This window comes from Phyllobates terribilis, unplaced genomic scaffold (assembly GCF_046119375.1).
Source record: "Phyllobates terribilis strain yellow unplaced genomic scaffold, ASM4611937v1 Scaffold_1__5_contigs__length_1240528914, whole genome shotgun sequence".
Lineage (NCBI taxonomy): Eukaryota > Metazoa > Chordata > Amphibia > Anura > Dendrobatidae > Phyllobates > Phyllobates terribilis.
The window spans coordinates 107,139,343-107,154,921 of NW_027362761.1; the positions used below are offsets into that span (position 1 = coordinate 107,139,343).

Sequence of the window (15,579 nt, forward strand, 5' to 3'; positions counted from 1 at the left end):
CTCTTAATAGCCACATATATTAAAATGTATGTTCTCCCATTTTCTTTGTACTTTGAGTACCTGGTGAGTGAGAGAGACAGTTAATTTACGACCACATCCTACTTTTTTGATGGAATTTTTTTAAGATGGACATGCTCACCCATTTTGAAAATTTCTTACAGAAGCTGTGAAGGACGGAACATACGATACAGGACATGCAGCAATGTGGTAAGCTACTTTCTGTCTTTTCTATGGTATTCTCCAACAATTGTGTTTTTATCTTTCAGTTGCTTTGTAAAATTGTACTTTATCTACAGCTGTGATATGCAAATTTCATTAATTTAACTATTATCCAATAGATGGCATTTTATTTATTTATCACACATATTGTATAGTACGGTGATAGACCCTAATAATTTTCTATTACGTGTGTATACAAAACATCCAATCTTGCTGTGATTTGCTTTATGCCATCTAAATTATTTTTGTTCCTTAGTAAGATACCACAAGCTGCCATTTGTTTTAAAGTGACCAGGCAGTCATTGTGGCTCCCCCAAATGATGAGTTGCAAATATATAAAACTCTTCTTGCCTCTGTTTCCCCAGTGCTATCTCTTCCCACTGCTTTAGTATGACATAGATAAGTAGATGCTAGTAAATTACTTCACTGTTTGTGCCCAAGAATAGGATAAAACTGGACTAGATATGTAGAAACCTCTCCAAATGCATACAAATGACAAACAAAAAATAAGAAGAATGGTACAATTCGCTAAATAATAAGTTAGACGCCTTTTTTTCTTTATAATGGTCTCATTTCGCTGGCGAGCTTCACACCAGAATTTTACACAAATAGTCATACATTAATAAATGGACCGTTAATAAATCTGTTGCATTTTATGGCTCCATTTCTAGATACTTTTTAAAACTGTAGAAGGAGGTGTAAATAGTTTCTAAAACACATAATAAATATACCACACCCCATGTACTTTAATACCTGGATCAGATGTCTGTTTTCCATATGATTCCATATGAATGGAGAAAGCTCCTAGTGTATAGTATCCAATGGGGAGAGCTCCTGGTGTATGGTATCCAATGGGGAGAGCTCCTGGTGTATGGTATCCAATGGGGAGAGCTCCTGGTGTATGGTGTCCAATGAGAAGAGCTCCTGATGTATAGTATCCAATGAGGTACCAATGTTATGGAAGACTTCCTGTCTGGTTCCGGTTCCCAAGACTACTTTTCCAGCATCCCCAAATTACTTTTGCCCTATAGACTTAACATCACATGCTATGAAGTTCTTAGAAAGATTAGTGCTTGCTTACTTGAGTCCAAGGGTGAGGGCTTTTGCTGACCCCTTACAGTTTGCTTACCTGCATAGATTGGGGGTGGACAATGCTGCTATGTCTCTGTTACATAGAGTACATTCATTTTTGGACACTGTACGTGCAATGTTCTTTGACTTCTCCAGTTCAATGTCTTACAGCCACTCTTACTATGTAAACAGATGACTGATATGAAAGTGGAAGAGGGGATGAGAAATTGGATAACGTACTACCTGTCAGACAAGCCAAAGTTTGTACAGATGGGAGCGGTTGTGTCTGGCAGATTATAGAGCAGTGTAGGTGCCCCTCAGTGAACGGTGCTGTCGCCCTCTCTTTTCACGTTGTATACAGCAGATTTTCAGTGTAAACCAGATTTTTGCCACCTCCAAAAATTCTCGGATGACTCTGTGGTAGTTGGATGCATTAGGGGTGGCCAGTGTGAGGAGGAATATAGGAGGGTGGTGTCGGATTTTGTGGATTGGCTAACTATTTACAACTAAACATAAAGAAAACTAAGGAGCTGGTGGTGAACTATAGCAGGAGAAAGATGGACTGTTCACCTGTCACTATTGCTGGTCAGGTAGTGGAGCAGGTCGAGTGTTATACATATTTGGGGGTCCACTTGGACAGCAAACTGGACTGGAAGTGCCATACGGAGATTACTTACAAGAAGGGAATGAGCAAACTGTATTTCGTATGGAAACTAAGGTCTTTCAATGTGTGGAACAAAATGTTAGAAATGTTTTACCAGTCCGTAGTGGCAAGTGGCATCTTTTTTTGCAATCATAAGCTGGGGAAGTAGTGTGTGGGTGTCTGATGCTAATAAACTAAATAAGCTTATCAAGGAGGCAAGCTCCGCTGTTGGCTGCCATTTTGACACTTTGGAGGAGGTAGTGGAAAAAAGAATTCAGAAGAAGTATTTGGTGATGATGAACAATAACGCACCCCCAAAATATGAGCTGTTCATGAGGCAGTGGAGCACCTTCAGTAACCGTCTAATCCTACTAAGATGTAAGAAGGAAAGATACAGGAAATCTTTTTTGCCGACTGCTATGGGAATGTACAACAACTACCTAAGTGTGAAATTCTCCAAGTGACTGGTGTATCATTGGTGTTCTAATTGTATATCGTACTGACCGGTCATGAATAGGAATGTATGAGATTATACCTGAAAAATTCTACTGTTATGTTGTCATTCATGTCTATGTTCTGCTGCTGTGATACACTTTATTGGTCCCGAGGGAAATTACAGTATCGTATCGTATCCAATGGGGAGAGCTCCTGGTGTATGGTATCCAATGTGGAGCATTCCTTGTGGGTGTAAAGTATCCAACGAGGAGAGCTCCTTCTGTAAAGTATCCCATGGGGAGAGCTCCTGGTGTTTAGTATCCAATGGGGAGAGCTCCTGGTGTATGGTATCCAATGTGGAGCATTCCTTGTGGGTGTAAAGTGTCCAATGAGGAGAGCTCCTTGTGTAAGGTATCCAATGGGGAGAGCTCCTGGTGTATGGTATCCAATGAGGAGCATTCCTTGTGGGTGTAAAGTATCCAACGAGGAGAGCTCCTTCTGTAAGGTATCCCATGGGGAGAGCTCCTGGTGTTTAGTATCCAATGGGGAGAGCTCCTGGTGTATGGTATCCAATGTGGAGCATTCCTTGTGGGTGTAAAGTATCCAACGAGGAGAGCTCCTTCTGTAAGGTATCCCATGGGGAGAGCTCCTGGTGTTTAGTATCCAATGGGGAGAGCTCCTGGTGTATGGTATCCAATGTGGAGCATTCCTTGTGGGTGTAAAGTATCCAATGAGGAGAGCTCCTTGTGTGAGGTATCCAATGGGGAGAGCTCCTGGTGTATGGTATCCAATGAGGAGCATTCCTTGTGGGTGTAAAGTATCCAACGAGGAGAGCTCCTCATGTTTAGTATCCAATGGGGAGAGCTCCTGGTGTATGGTATCCTATGGGGAGAGCTCCTGGTGTATGGTATCCAATGGGGAAAGTTCCTGATTTTTAGTATCCAATGGGGAGAGCTCCTGGGGTATGGTAACCAATGAGGAAAGCTCCTGGTGTTTAGTATCCAATGGGGAGAGCTCCTGGGGTATGGTATCCAATGGGGAGAGCTCCTGGGATATGGTATCCAATGGGGAGAGTTCCTGATGTATGGTATCCAATGAGGGGAGCTCCTGGTGTGTGGTAGCCAATAGGCAGAGCTACTGGTGTATGGTATCCAATGACAAGAGCTCTTGGTATGTTTCAGGCATCCATAGGCTCTCATTCACCCATTGGAGACCAAAAGAGTTCCCATTTAGTTTCCTTCAGGATTGTATATGCCTGTGTTCCTTTAGATCTTCTATATGAAGTAATGCAGTATACAGAAGCATCAAGTGAAAAACATGCAGTGTAGAGTTATTTTAATTTTTAGAGTTTTTTATATGAAGGTGTACATCAGCATATACTGTACATCGGGATATCCTACTGACTTATGCCTCACTTAGCTTCTGCAAATGCAAAGCACTGAAAGTTGATCTTTCATGGGAAACTTTAACTAGAATTCTTTCTTACCATGTCAGAGAATGTATAACATACGACGTACAAACCATTGCCGACCAGGAGATCTAATCCAGATCTTGTAAGCAAAAGGAAAAAAGCCAACCTCATATTTCAATACTACGTGTTGTCATTTTATTTCAGTGATACTGTGCAGTACAGTTTATATTCTAAATTAATCTATGTAGCCATGTGCTTTATAATCTAAAATTACCTTTCTATGGTCTAAGGAAACATCCCATGATCAATTGTCACTTATCATTTACACCGTAGTTTCTCTAGCATTGCTTTGTATTGCGTTGGTGGAATGACAGAGCTGTATATCTCGTAGTCAGGAGACTAGATGTAAGAAGTTGTGCAGTTTTCTGAAATAGACTGGTACTACATGAAGTCACATTATGCAAATGAGGGATAAATGGGCTTTTAAATGGCCATAGAACAAAGACTGATGAAAAATGACAGCAGGGCATTTGTCCACTCTTATGCCTAATTCATGACACTATTATAGTTTCATTTATCAATGTCTCCCCATTATAAAGCTGGCAAGTCTACATTCAAAGAGTTAGTGTTTTAATAAGAGAGCATACATAGGCAGTCTTCAAAAGCTGATCGTCTGGAAGAAATTCCATGTGTACTATTTCTTCCCATTTGTGCATACAAGTTAATCACCTCCTAATAAATTAAATCTATCGTGTTAACTAACTTACCACAGATCCAGTAATTATGTGGTCATGCTTAGTTGCACAAACTTCAAGAAACAATAATGTGCTATCTACTTCATATAGACATTGGGACAGATTTAGTAATTTCTCATGAGTTAAAAACAGCTCACAAACAGCTTTCAAGATCCGTATTCTCCATGATTTCATGTAATGACTGTATTTTCCTTATAGAAATCGATGGAGCTTGAAAAAGGCCCAATACTTATTCCAGATTAGAAAATAATAATGACAGCAAAAGCAAGCTTCAACGAAAATATTAAAGGTGACAGGGATGTTTACAAAGTGATAAAAATCAGACATACTCACCTGCTCTAATCTTAATGGACCCAGCCCAGACTGCTCTAGTGCTCTGCAACAAGTCAGGAAGCAATGAAGTCCTGTTCTTTGGTTATCTGACTGCTGTTGCCTGTGATTAGCTGCAGTGGTCAAGTGATGGTAACACTGAGATTGTGTTGTTAGATGCACATTCCAGTCATCTGACTGCTGTAGCCAATCATTGGTCTCAGTGGTCAGATGAACAAAGAGCATGTTGTCTTTGCTCATTGTTCCAGCACAGGCCACTAGAGCACCCTGCAATGGATCCATCAGGTTTGGATTAGGTGAGTATGCCTTATTTTGTTTACTTTGTAACTATTCCTGCTACTTTTAAGTTTTTATATCACCAACACCTTTAAGGCCATATTTTGATTGTAGGTATGTGTGATGTATACATAGTTCTTTCCCTATAGTAAAGAGGGTTACATAACTCCATGACCAACTGTTCCCTGTTTCTTTTCCCATTTAGACCAAAAAACTGTATGAAAAAATCTACATGTGATACAAGACTATACGCATTATCTGGCCTGAAGTTCAGCTCTTTACCAAAAGTCAATTGTTTAAGATTCTTATAAGATTGCTAAAAAAATAGATTGAAAAGTCAGGAGTACATTGTGTTTTCAGTAGTGATGAGCGAGCTTGCTTGCCACTGCTCAATACTCATTCAAGCATTGGAGTGCTAGGGCACCCTTGTTATTGGATCGAATATCGCGGGTGATTGAGCGCCATGCTCAAGTCCCTCGCACACATGCTTGCGGCTGTTAGACAGACAATAAACATGGGGGGATTGTCCGCATTACACAGTAATGCCGTAGCCATGTTGGCTACTGGCATTACTGTGATTGGCCGGCCTCATCGCATCATTGTGTCTTATAGAAGACCCGGTGGTGCGATGCTCTTCACACTGTCCTCTGGAAGCTGTTCAGGGAGAGTTGTTATAGGAGAGAGACCTTTTAAATCTGGCTTCATATTCCCATGTGGCAGACAAGAGTCACAGATTCTTAGCAATGGCTGTTATTTTTTTTGCACCATCATGTGACCTGACCACAGGTCCTTATGGCATTTCTTATTGGCGATTTTGCCTATTTGATTGGTAACTTCGTTTTTTGATAGTTTCTATTGACCAATGGCGGTACAACCTTAGATGGCGTCTGACATCACATCCACCCCTAAATCAGTCATTGTGGCCGGGCACATGTGCAGTAGTTTGTTTGGTTATTTCTACTATAAATAACCTGGATATGATGTACAACACCACCCCTGGAGGAAGCTAGATGCGAAACGAGCGTCGGGTGTCATCTTTCATGGACTGGTGAGATTCTTTTTCGTCTGCCACTGTGCCTTACTATACCCTATACCTCAGACACTCTTATTTAAGTTACATGCTGTCCATGTGCTTATGATCCTCCTTGAGATGGTTCTACTCCTTCATTAGAGTCCAGCTGTGTTTAATTAAACTGATAGGACTTGATTTGGAAAGGCACACACCTGTCTATATAAAAGCTCACAGTGCATGTCAGACCCAATGAGAATCATGAGCTCAAAGGAACTGCCCAAGGAGCTCAGAGTCAGAATTGTGGCAAGGCACAGATCTGGAGCACAGTGGCCTCCATAATCCTTAGATGTAAGAAGTTTGGGACCACCAGAAGTCTTCCTAGACCTGGCCGTCCAGCCAAACTGAGCAATCGTGGGAGAAGAGGCTTGGTGAGAGAGGTAAAGAAGAATCCCAAGATCACTGTGGCTGAGCTCCAGAGATGCAGTAGGGAGATGGAGAAAGTTCCACAAAGTCAACTATCACTGCAGCCCTCCACCAGTCGGGCCTTTATGGCAGAGTGGCCCGATGGAAGCCTCTCCTCAGTGCAAGACATATGAAAGCCCTTAGAGTTTGCTCAAAAACACATGAAGGACTCCCAGACTATGAGAAATAAGATTCTCTGGTCTGATGAGACGAAGATAGAACTTTTTTGTGATAATTCTAAGTGGTATGTGTGGAGAAAGCCAGGCACTGCTCATCACCTGCGCAATACAATCCCAACAGTGAAACATGGTGGTGGCAGCATCATGCTATGGGGGTGTTTTTCAGCTACAGGGACAGCACGACTGGTTGCAATTGAAGGAAACATGAATGTGGCCAAGTACAGATATATCCTGGATGAAAACCTCTTCCAGAGTGCTCTGGACCTCAGACTTGGTCGAAGGTTCACCTTTCAACAAGACAATGACCCTAAGCACACAGCTAAAATAACAAAGGAGCGGCTTCAGAACTACTCTGTGACCATTCTTGACTGGCCCAGCCAGAACCCTGACCTAAACCCAATTGAGCATCTCTGAAGAGACCTGAAAATGGCTGTCCACCAACGTTCACCATCCAACCTGACGGAACTGGAGAGGATCTGCAAAGAAGAATGGCAGAGGATCCCCAAATCCAGGTGTGAAAAACTTGTTGCATCATCCCCAAGAAGACTCATGGCTGTACTAGCTCAAAAGGGTGCTTCTACTCAATACTGAGCAAAGGGTCTGAATACTTATGACCATGTGATATTTCAGTTTTTCTTTTTTAATAAATTTGCAAAAATTTCTACATTTCCGTTTTCTTCAGTCAAGATGGGGTGCAGAGTGTACTTTAATGAGAAAAAAAACATGAACTTTTTAGAATTTACCAAATGGCTGCAATGAAACAAAGAGTGAAAAATGTAAAGGGGTCTGAATTCTTTCCATACCCACTGTACATGAACATGTTATATTATAATGCCCTTTTCACATTGATATCTGTCTGAAACATCTAGACTGTATATGGTATAATGTATTATTTTTTACCCTTACATTTTTTTATCGTGTTCATGTAATTTGAAAATATGTATTATTCTGTACATTATTCTCATCAGCTATGAGTGTCTTGTGTCTCATATATTTTTAATGTCCTTTTAAATTTTGATAATTTTTATTTTATCTTTATTATATATATTTGTGCATTGCATGTATTTTCTAGCAGCTTTGTTAATCTGAGAGCAGCAAAATATAGAGGCAGAGACCCCAATTCTAGCAATGTGTCACTTACTGGTCTGCTTAGGGTAGTTTTTATAAAATTACTGTTTTAAAAGTAGGAATTTCTCATTAGAGGACTACCTGGCCTGTTATTATGTAGTCCTTTAGATTATTGGGCTCTGTATAACCACGCCCCACCACTTCTTGCCAGCTTTTTGCCTATGCAAAGTGTACACAGAAATTTGTCAATCACTAGTGTGGGTGGAGTTACTCAGATCTCAGCAGTCAGAGAATTGCTAGATCTGAAGCAGTTAAAACAGCCCAGTAAAGTAAGTGACACATTTTTGGAAACCTGGGAACAGATTCCCTTTAACAGTTCTCTATGTCAGCAAAGAAAGCTTGTGCCTCAAGCGTAGATAGTGGCAGTATTAATATGGGTACTGATTGAATTCTCAAAATGGCACCATTATTTAAAAAAAAAAATTAATCACGCCATTGGATTTTTTTAGCTGCACTGTTGTGGAGCTAGGGTCCAGGAGAATAAGTTACATGGGCCTTGCCAATCACCATTCCATAATCGGCTGACCTTTTTTTTTTTAAAACTGTACGGGCCTCTTGTTAAAAACTATCCAAAGGGAAAAGTTAAGGCAATCAAAAACTGCCCTGAAAAAATGTTGCCTGGCCTATGATTAGTGGCTATTGGTCACATATTTTAGATAGTTTTAGTACATGGCCATGAAACCCATATTATTATGGTCTGTAGAGTATTGTTACATGATTGGTCATGACTATGGGTCACCCATAGTATAAAACAAAGTTTAAGAAAGTTATTTAATACATGATGTATTTCCATGACTCTAAAGGGAAAAGTACCTTGCGTAAAACTTGCAGACTGCAGATGTCTCTGACATGCTTTTATTTCCCACCCACGTATATCAAATAAATCAGACTTTTGGGCAGCGCTTCTGCTCACTGTTATATCATGGAGCCAGTGCTCCAGATGGAACGGAGTAAATGTGATCTCCTTTAGGGACTGACACTGAGCACATCGTAGTAGAACATAACAATTATAAAATGTGAACTCATCTGTATATTCTACAGGGAAGAGACTTGGACAAGGTTTACCAAGACTAGAACAATAATAACTATATTTCAGAATACTCCGCCGTATTCACCTCTGTGATCTGTTTCCCGAACCTCATCCATTTCATATTGTGTCTATTATGTCTGCTGCTTTGGTAATGGCCTGTTTTCCAGAATGGATGTGCTTATAATGAGGTTAGAAAAACAATCTTTCCATTACATCCATCCATCCTTATCTATATTAGTATTCTCTGTATGGCAAAATATAAACATTTCTCTTTGATCAGTGTAGACATGTAGAGAAAGTCAGAGTCTGTATTTGTTTTCCATTATCTATCGGGCTTGAGTTGTATATAGATCATATGCGGCTGAAATGGTAAAGATATAAATATTTTGTTCACATTTTATTTGTCACAAGTAAGTATATAAAATTGGTCTTTACACAAAGCATGTCCATTGTCCAAATAGAATTTGCTAAATGTAGTTATTCATATTGTACAGTTTAAAAAAATTCTCCTGCTGATGCTTAGTTGTTATAGTGCCCCCTGGTGTTTATTGATTCCTTTTCAGAACTTCCACTTAAGGTGTTTAGTGCTAGTGGTCACACATTCTCAGTAGCTCAGTCCCATTTCCCAGATCCTCTTCTTTACAGACATAAGACTAAATCCTGTTATTTTGCAATATAGCAATCTATACACATAGCAGCCAATTCATCAAGACTGGCATAGCGCATACTATGCCAGTCTTTATGGAGTAGAAGAGGTGCTGAATTCATTAACAGGCACACACCAATTAATGAATTTGGTTCCTCATTAGTGATGAGCGAGCATGCTCGTTACTCAAGATTTTCGAGCATGCTCAGGTGTTTCCTGAGTATCTTCAGCGTGCTCGGGTGTTATGTTTTAGTCATCTTTTAGTGTGCATGATTTGTGACTGTTTGATAGCTTTAATACATGTGAGGAATGCCTGTTTCTTAGGCATTCCTCACTTGTATTAAAGCTGTCAAACAGTCGCATATCATGAGCACGAACTGACTAAAACACAACACCCAAGCACGCTGAAGATACTCGAAAGGGTTAACAGAACGTACTCGCTCATCACTATTCCTCATCTGAGTGGCCTCCCGGTACTGGAGTAAAATACTTTTCTGGAGTAAAAAACGCTGATACTTTTCATGAATTGGACATGCAGGCATGAACACGCCACAATCCCACCTTGGCTCCATCCCAGCTCTGCTCATTTTGGCAGAGCTGATCCAAAGTAGTGTGAACATAGCAAAAGTCGCATCTCTGCTTTGCGGAAAAAAAATTGCAACGTTTCAAAGCTTTTACACCAAGTTTGTGGTGTAAAAGCTTTGATGAATTGGCTTATTAGAATTTTTTTTTTACTTCAAAATTATTATTTTACTATATTTTTTAACAAAACAGAAAAATGGGAAAGTCATATAAAGTCTATGAATTGGACAATTCAATATAATTGTACATACCAAGTTGAACATGTACCGTAAATATGTGTGTGTTTGTGTGTGTGTATGTGCGGGTGTATGTGTGTGTATATATGCATAAGTGTGTATATGCATAACAAAAGAGAGAATAAATGGTTGAGAGCCTGGACTACACATCCAAGATGAATATTATCCAATAATATACCTGTACCAACCAAGATGAATAATATCCAATAAAATACCTGTACCAACCAAGATGAATAACATTCAATAATATACCTGTACCAATCAAGATGAATAACATCCAATAATATACCTGTACCAACCAAGATGAATAATATCCAATAATATACAGTATAGACCAAGAGTTTGGACACACCTTCTCATTTAAAGATTTTTCTGTATTTTCCTGACTATGAAAATTGTACATTCACACTGAAGGCATCAAAACTATGAATTAACACATGTGCAATTATATACTTAACAAAAAAGTGTGAAACAACTGAAAATATGTCTTATATTCTAGGTTCTTCAAAGTAGCCACCTTTTGCTTTGATGACTGTTTTGCACACTCTTGGCATTCTCTTGATGAGCTTCAAGAGGTAGTCACCGGAAGTGGTCTTCCAACAATCTTGAAGGAGTTCCCAGAGATGCTTAGCACTTGTTGGCCCTTTTGCCTTCACTCTGCGGTCCAGCTCACCCCAAACCATCTCGATTGGGTTCAGGTCTGGTGACTGTGGAGGCCAGGACATCTGGCGTAGCACCCTATCACTCTCCTGCTTGGTCATATAGGCCTTGCACAGCCTGGAGGTGTGTTTGGGGTCATTGTCCTGTTGAAAAATAAATGATGGTCCAACTAAACGCAAACCGGATGGAATAGCATGCCGCTGCTAGATGCTGTGGTAGCCATGCTGGTTCAGTATGCCTTCAATTTTGAATAAATTCCCAACAGTGTCACCAGCAAAGCACCCCGACACCATCACACCTCCTCCTTCATGCTTCACGGTGGGAACTAGGCATGTAGAGTCCATCTGTTCACCTTTTCTGCGTCGCACAAAGACACGGTGGTTGGAAACAAAGATCACAAATTTGGACTCATCAGACCAAAGCACAGATTTCCACTGGTCTAATGTCCATTCCTTGTGTTCTTTAGCCCAAATAAGTCTCTTCTGCTTGTTGCCTGTCCTTAGCAGTGGTTTCCTAGCAGCTATTTTACCATGAAGGCCTGCTGCACAAAGTCTCCTCTTAACAGTTGTTGAAGAGATGTGTGTGCTGCTAGAACTCTGTTTGACATTGACTTGGTCTCTAATCTGAGCTGCTGCTAACCTGCGATTTCTGAGGCTGGTGACTCGGATAAACTTATCCTCAGAAGCAGAGGTGACTCTTGGTCTTCCTTTCCTGGGGCGGTCCTCATGTGAGCCAGTTTCTTTGTAGCGCTTGATGGTTTTTGCAATTGCACTTGGGGACACTTTCAAAGTTTTCCCAATTTTTCCGACTGACTGACCTTCGTTTCTTAAAGTAATGATGGCCACTCGTTTTCTTTACTTAGCTGCTTTTTTCTTGCCATAATACAAATTCTAACAGTCTATTCAGTAGGACTATCAGCTGTGTATCCACCTGACTTCTGCACAACACAACTGATGGTCCCAACCTCATTTATAAGGCAAGAAATCCCACTTATTAAACCTGACAGGGCACACCTGTGAAGTGAAAACCATTTCCGGTGACTACCTCTTGAAGCTCATCAAGAGAATGCCAAGAGTGTGCAAAGCACCCATCAAAGCAAAAGGTGGCTACTTTGAAGAACCTAGAATATAAGACATATTTTCAGTTGTTTCACACTTTTTTTGTTAAGTATATAATTCCACATGTGTTAATTCATAGTTTTGATGCCTTCAGTGTGAATGTACAATTTTCATAGTCATGAAAATACAGAAAAATCTTTAAATGAGAAGGTGTGTCCAAACTTTTGGTCTGTACTATACCTGTACCAACCAAGATGAATAATATCCAATAATATACCTGTACCAACCAACATAAATAATATCCAATAATATACCTGTACCAGCCAAGATGAATAACATTCAATAATACAATAATATACCTGTAACAACCAAGATGAATAATATCCAATAATATACCTGTAACAACCAAGATGAATAATATCCAATAATATACCTGTAGCAACCAAGATGAATAACATCCAATAATATACCTGTACCAACCAAGATGAATAATATCCAATAATATACCTGTAGCAACCAAGATGAATAATATCCAATAATATACCTGTACCAACCAACATGAATAATATCCAATAATATACCTGTACCAACCAAGATGAATAGCATCCAATAATATACCTTTACCAACCAAGATGAATAATATCCAATAATATACCTGTACCAACCAACATGAATAATATCCAGTAATATACCTTTACCAACCAAGATGAATAATATCCAATAAAATACCTGTAACAACCAAGATGATTAACATCCAATAATATACCTGTACCAACCAAGATGAATAATATCCAATAATATACCTGTACCAACCAACATCCAATAATATACCTGTACCAGCCAAGATGACTAACATTCAATAATTTACCTGTACCAAACAACATGAATAATATCCAATAATATACCTGTACCAACCAAGATGAATAACATCCAATAATATACCTGTACAAATGAAGATGAATAATATCCAATAATATACCTGTACCAACCAAGATGAATAATATCCAGTAATATACCTGTACCAACCAAGATGAATAACATCCAATAATATACCTGTACCAACCATGATGAATAATATCCAATAATATACCTGTACCAACCAACATCCAATAATATACCTGTACCAGCCAAGATGAATAACATTCAATAATATACCTGTACCAACCAACATGAATAATATCTAATAATATACAGTACAGACCAAAAGTTTGGACACACCTTCTCATTTAAAGATTTTTCTGTATTTTCATGACTTTGAAAATTGTACATTCACACTGAAGGCATCAAAACTATGAATTAACACATGTGGAATTATATACTTAACAAAAAAGTGTGAAACAACTGAAAATATGCCTTATATTCTAGGTTCTTCAAAGTAGCCACCTTTTGCTCTGATGACTGCTTTGCACACTCTTGGCATTCTCTTGATGAGCTTCAAGAGGTAGTCACCGGAAAAGGTTTTTACTTCACAGGTGTGCCCTGTCAGGTTTAATAAGTGAGATTTCGTGCCTTATAAATGGGGTTGGGACCATCAGTTGTGTTGTGCAGAAGTCTGGTGGATACACAGCTGATAGTCCTAGTGAATAGACTGTTAGAATTTGTATTGTGGCAAAAAAAAAGCAGCTAAGTAAAGAAAAACGAGTGGCCATCATTACTTTAAGAAATGAAGGTCAGTCAGTCCGAAAAATTGGGCAAACTTTGAAAGTGTCCCCAAGAGCAGTTGCAAAAACCATCAAGCTCTACAAACAAACTGGCTCACATGAGGACCGCCCCAGGAAAGGAAGACCAAGAGTCACCTCTGCTTCTGAGGATAAGTTTATCCGAGTCACCAGCCTCAGAAATCGCAGGTTAACAGCAGCTCAGATTAGAGACCAGGTCAATGCCACACAGAGTTCTAGCAGCAGACACATCTCTACAACAACTGTTAAGAGGAGACTTTGTGCAGCAGGCCTTCATGGTTAAATAGCTGCTAGGAAACCACTGCTAAGGACAGGCAACAAGCAGAAGAGACTTGTTTGGGCTAAAGAACACAAGGAATGGACATTAGACTAGTGGAAATCTGTGCTTTGGTCTGATGAGTTCAAATTTGAGATCTTTGGTTCCAACCACCGTGTCTTTGTGCGACGCAGAAAAGGTGAACGGATGGACTCTACATGCCTGGTTCCCACCGTGAAGCATGGAGGAGGAGGTGTGATGGTGTGGGGGTGCTTTGCTGGTGCCACTGTTGGGGATTTATTCAAAATTGAAGGCATACTGAACCAGCATGGCTACAACAGCATCTTGCAGCGGCATGCTATTCCATCCGGTTTGCATTTAGTTGGACCATCATTTATTTTTCAACAGGACAATAACCCGAAACACACCTCCAGGCTGTGTAAGGGCTATTTGACCAAGCTGGAGAGTGATGGGGTGCTACGCCAGTTGACCTGGCCTCCACAGTCACCAGACCTGAACCTAATCGAGATGGTTTGGGGTGAGCTGGACCGCAGAGTGAAGGCAAAAGGGCCAACATGTGCTAAGCATCTCTGGGAACTCCTTCAAGATTGTTGGAACACCATTTCTGGTGACTACCTCTTGAAGCTCATCAAGAGAATGCCAAGAGTGTGCAAAGCAGTCATCAAACCAAAAGGTGGCTACTTTGCAGAACCTAGAATATAAGACATATTTTCAGTTGTTTCACACTTTTTTGTTAAGTATATAATTCCACATGTGTTAATTCATAGTTTTGATGCCTTAAGTGTGAATGTACAATTTTCAAAGTCATGAAAATACAGAAAAATCTTTAAATGAGAAGGTGTGTCCAAACTTTTGGTCTGTACTGTACCTGTACCAACCAAGATGAATAACATCCAATAATATTCCTGTACCAACCAAGATGAATAACATCCAATAATATACCTGTACCAACCAAGATGAATAATATCCAATAATATACCTGTACCAACCAAGATGAATAATATCCAATAATATACCTGTACCAACCAAGATGAATAATATCCAATAATATACCTGTACCAACCAAGATGAATAATATCCAATAATATGCCTGTACCAACCAATACTTTGAAGAACCTAGAATATAAGACATATTATCAGTTGTTTAACACTTTTTTGTTAAGTATATAATTCCACATGTGTTAATTCATAGTTTTGATGCCTTCAGTGTGAATGTACAATTTTCAAAGTCATAAAAATACAGAAAAATCTTTAAATGAGAAGGTGTGTCCAAACTTTTGGTCTGTACTGTACCTGTACCAACCAAGATGAATAACATCCAATATTATACCTGTACCAACCAAGATGAATAACATCCAATAATATACCTGTACCAACCAAGATGAATAACATCCAATAATATACCTGTACCAACCAAGATGAATAACATCCAATAATATACCTGTACCAACCAAGATGAATAACATCCAATAATATACCTGTACCAACCA

At 39.5% G+C, this 15,579-nt stretch overlaps 1 protein-coding gene across 3 annotated transcripts in view; it reads left to right on the top strand.

The window, feature by feature from the left end:
* The window catches only part of ADAMTSL1 (ADAMTS like 1), a 1,187,598-nt gene that overhangs the window by 872,095 nt on the left and 299,924 nt on the right, over window positions 1-15,579 (top strand). For all 3 annotated transcript variants that reach the window (XM_073665475.1, XM_073665465.1, XM_073665483.1), the window contains one exon: window positions 162-207. In XM_073665475.1, coding sequence (XP_073521576.1) covers window positions 162-207 — 46 coding nt within the window. The remainder of the gene's footprint in view (window positions 1-161; window positions 208-15,579) is intronic.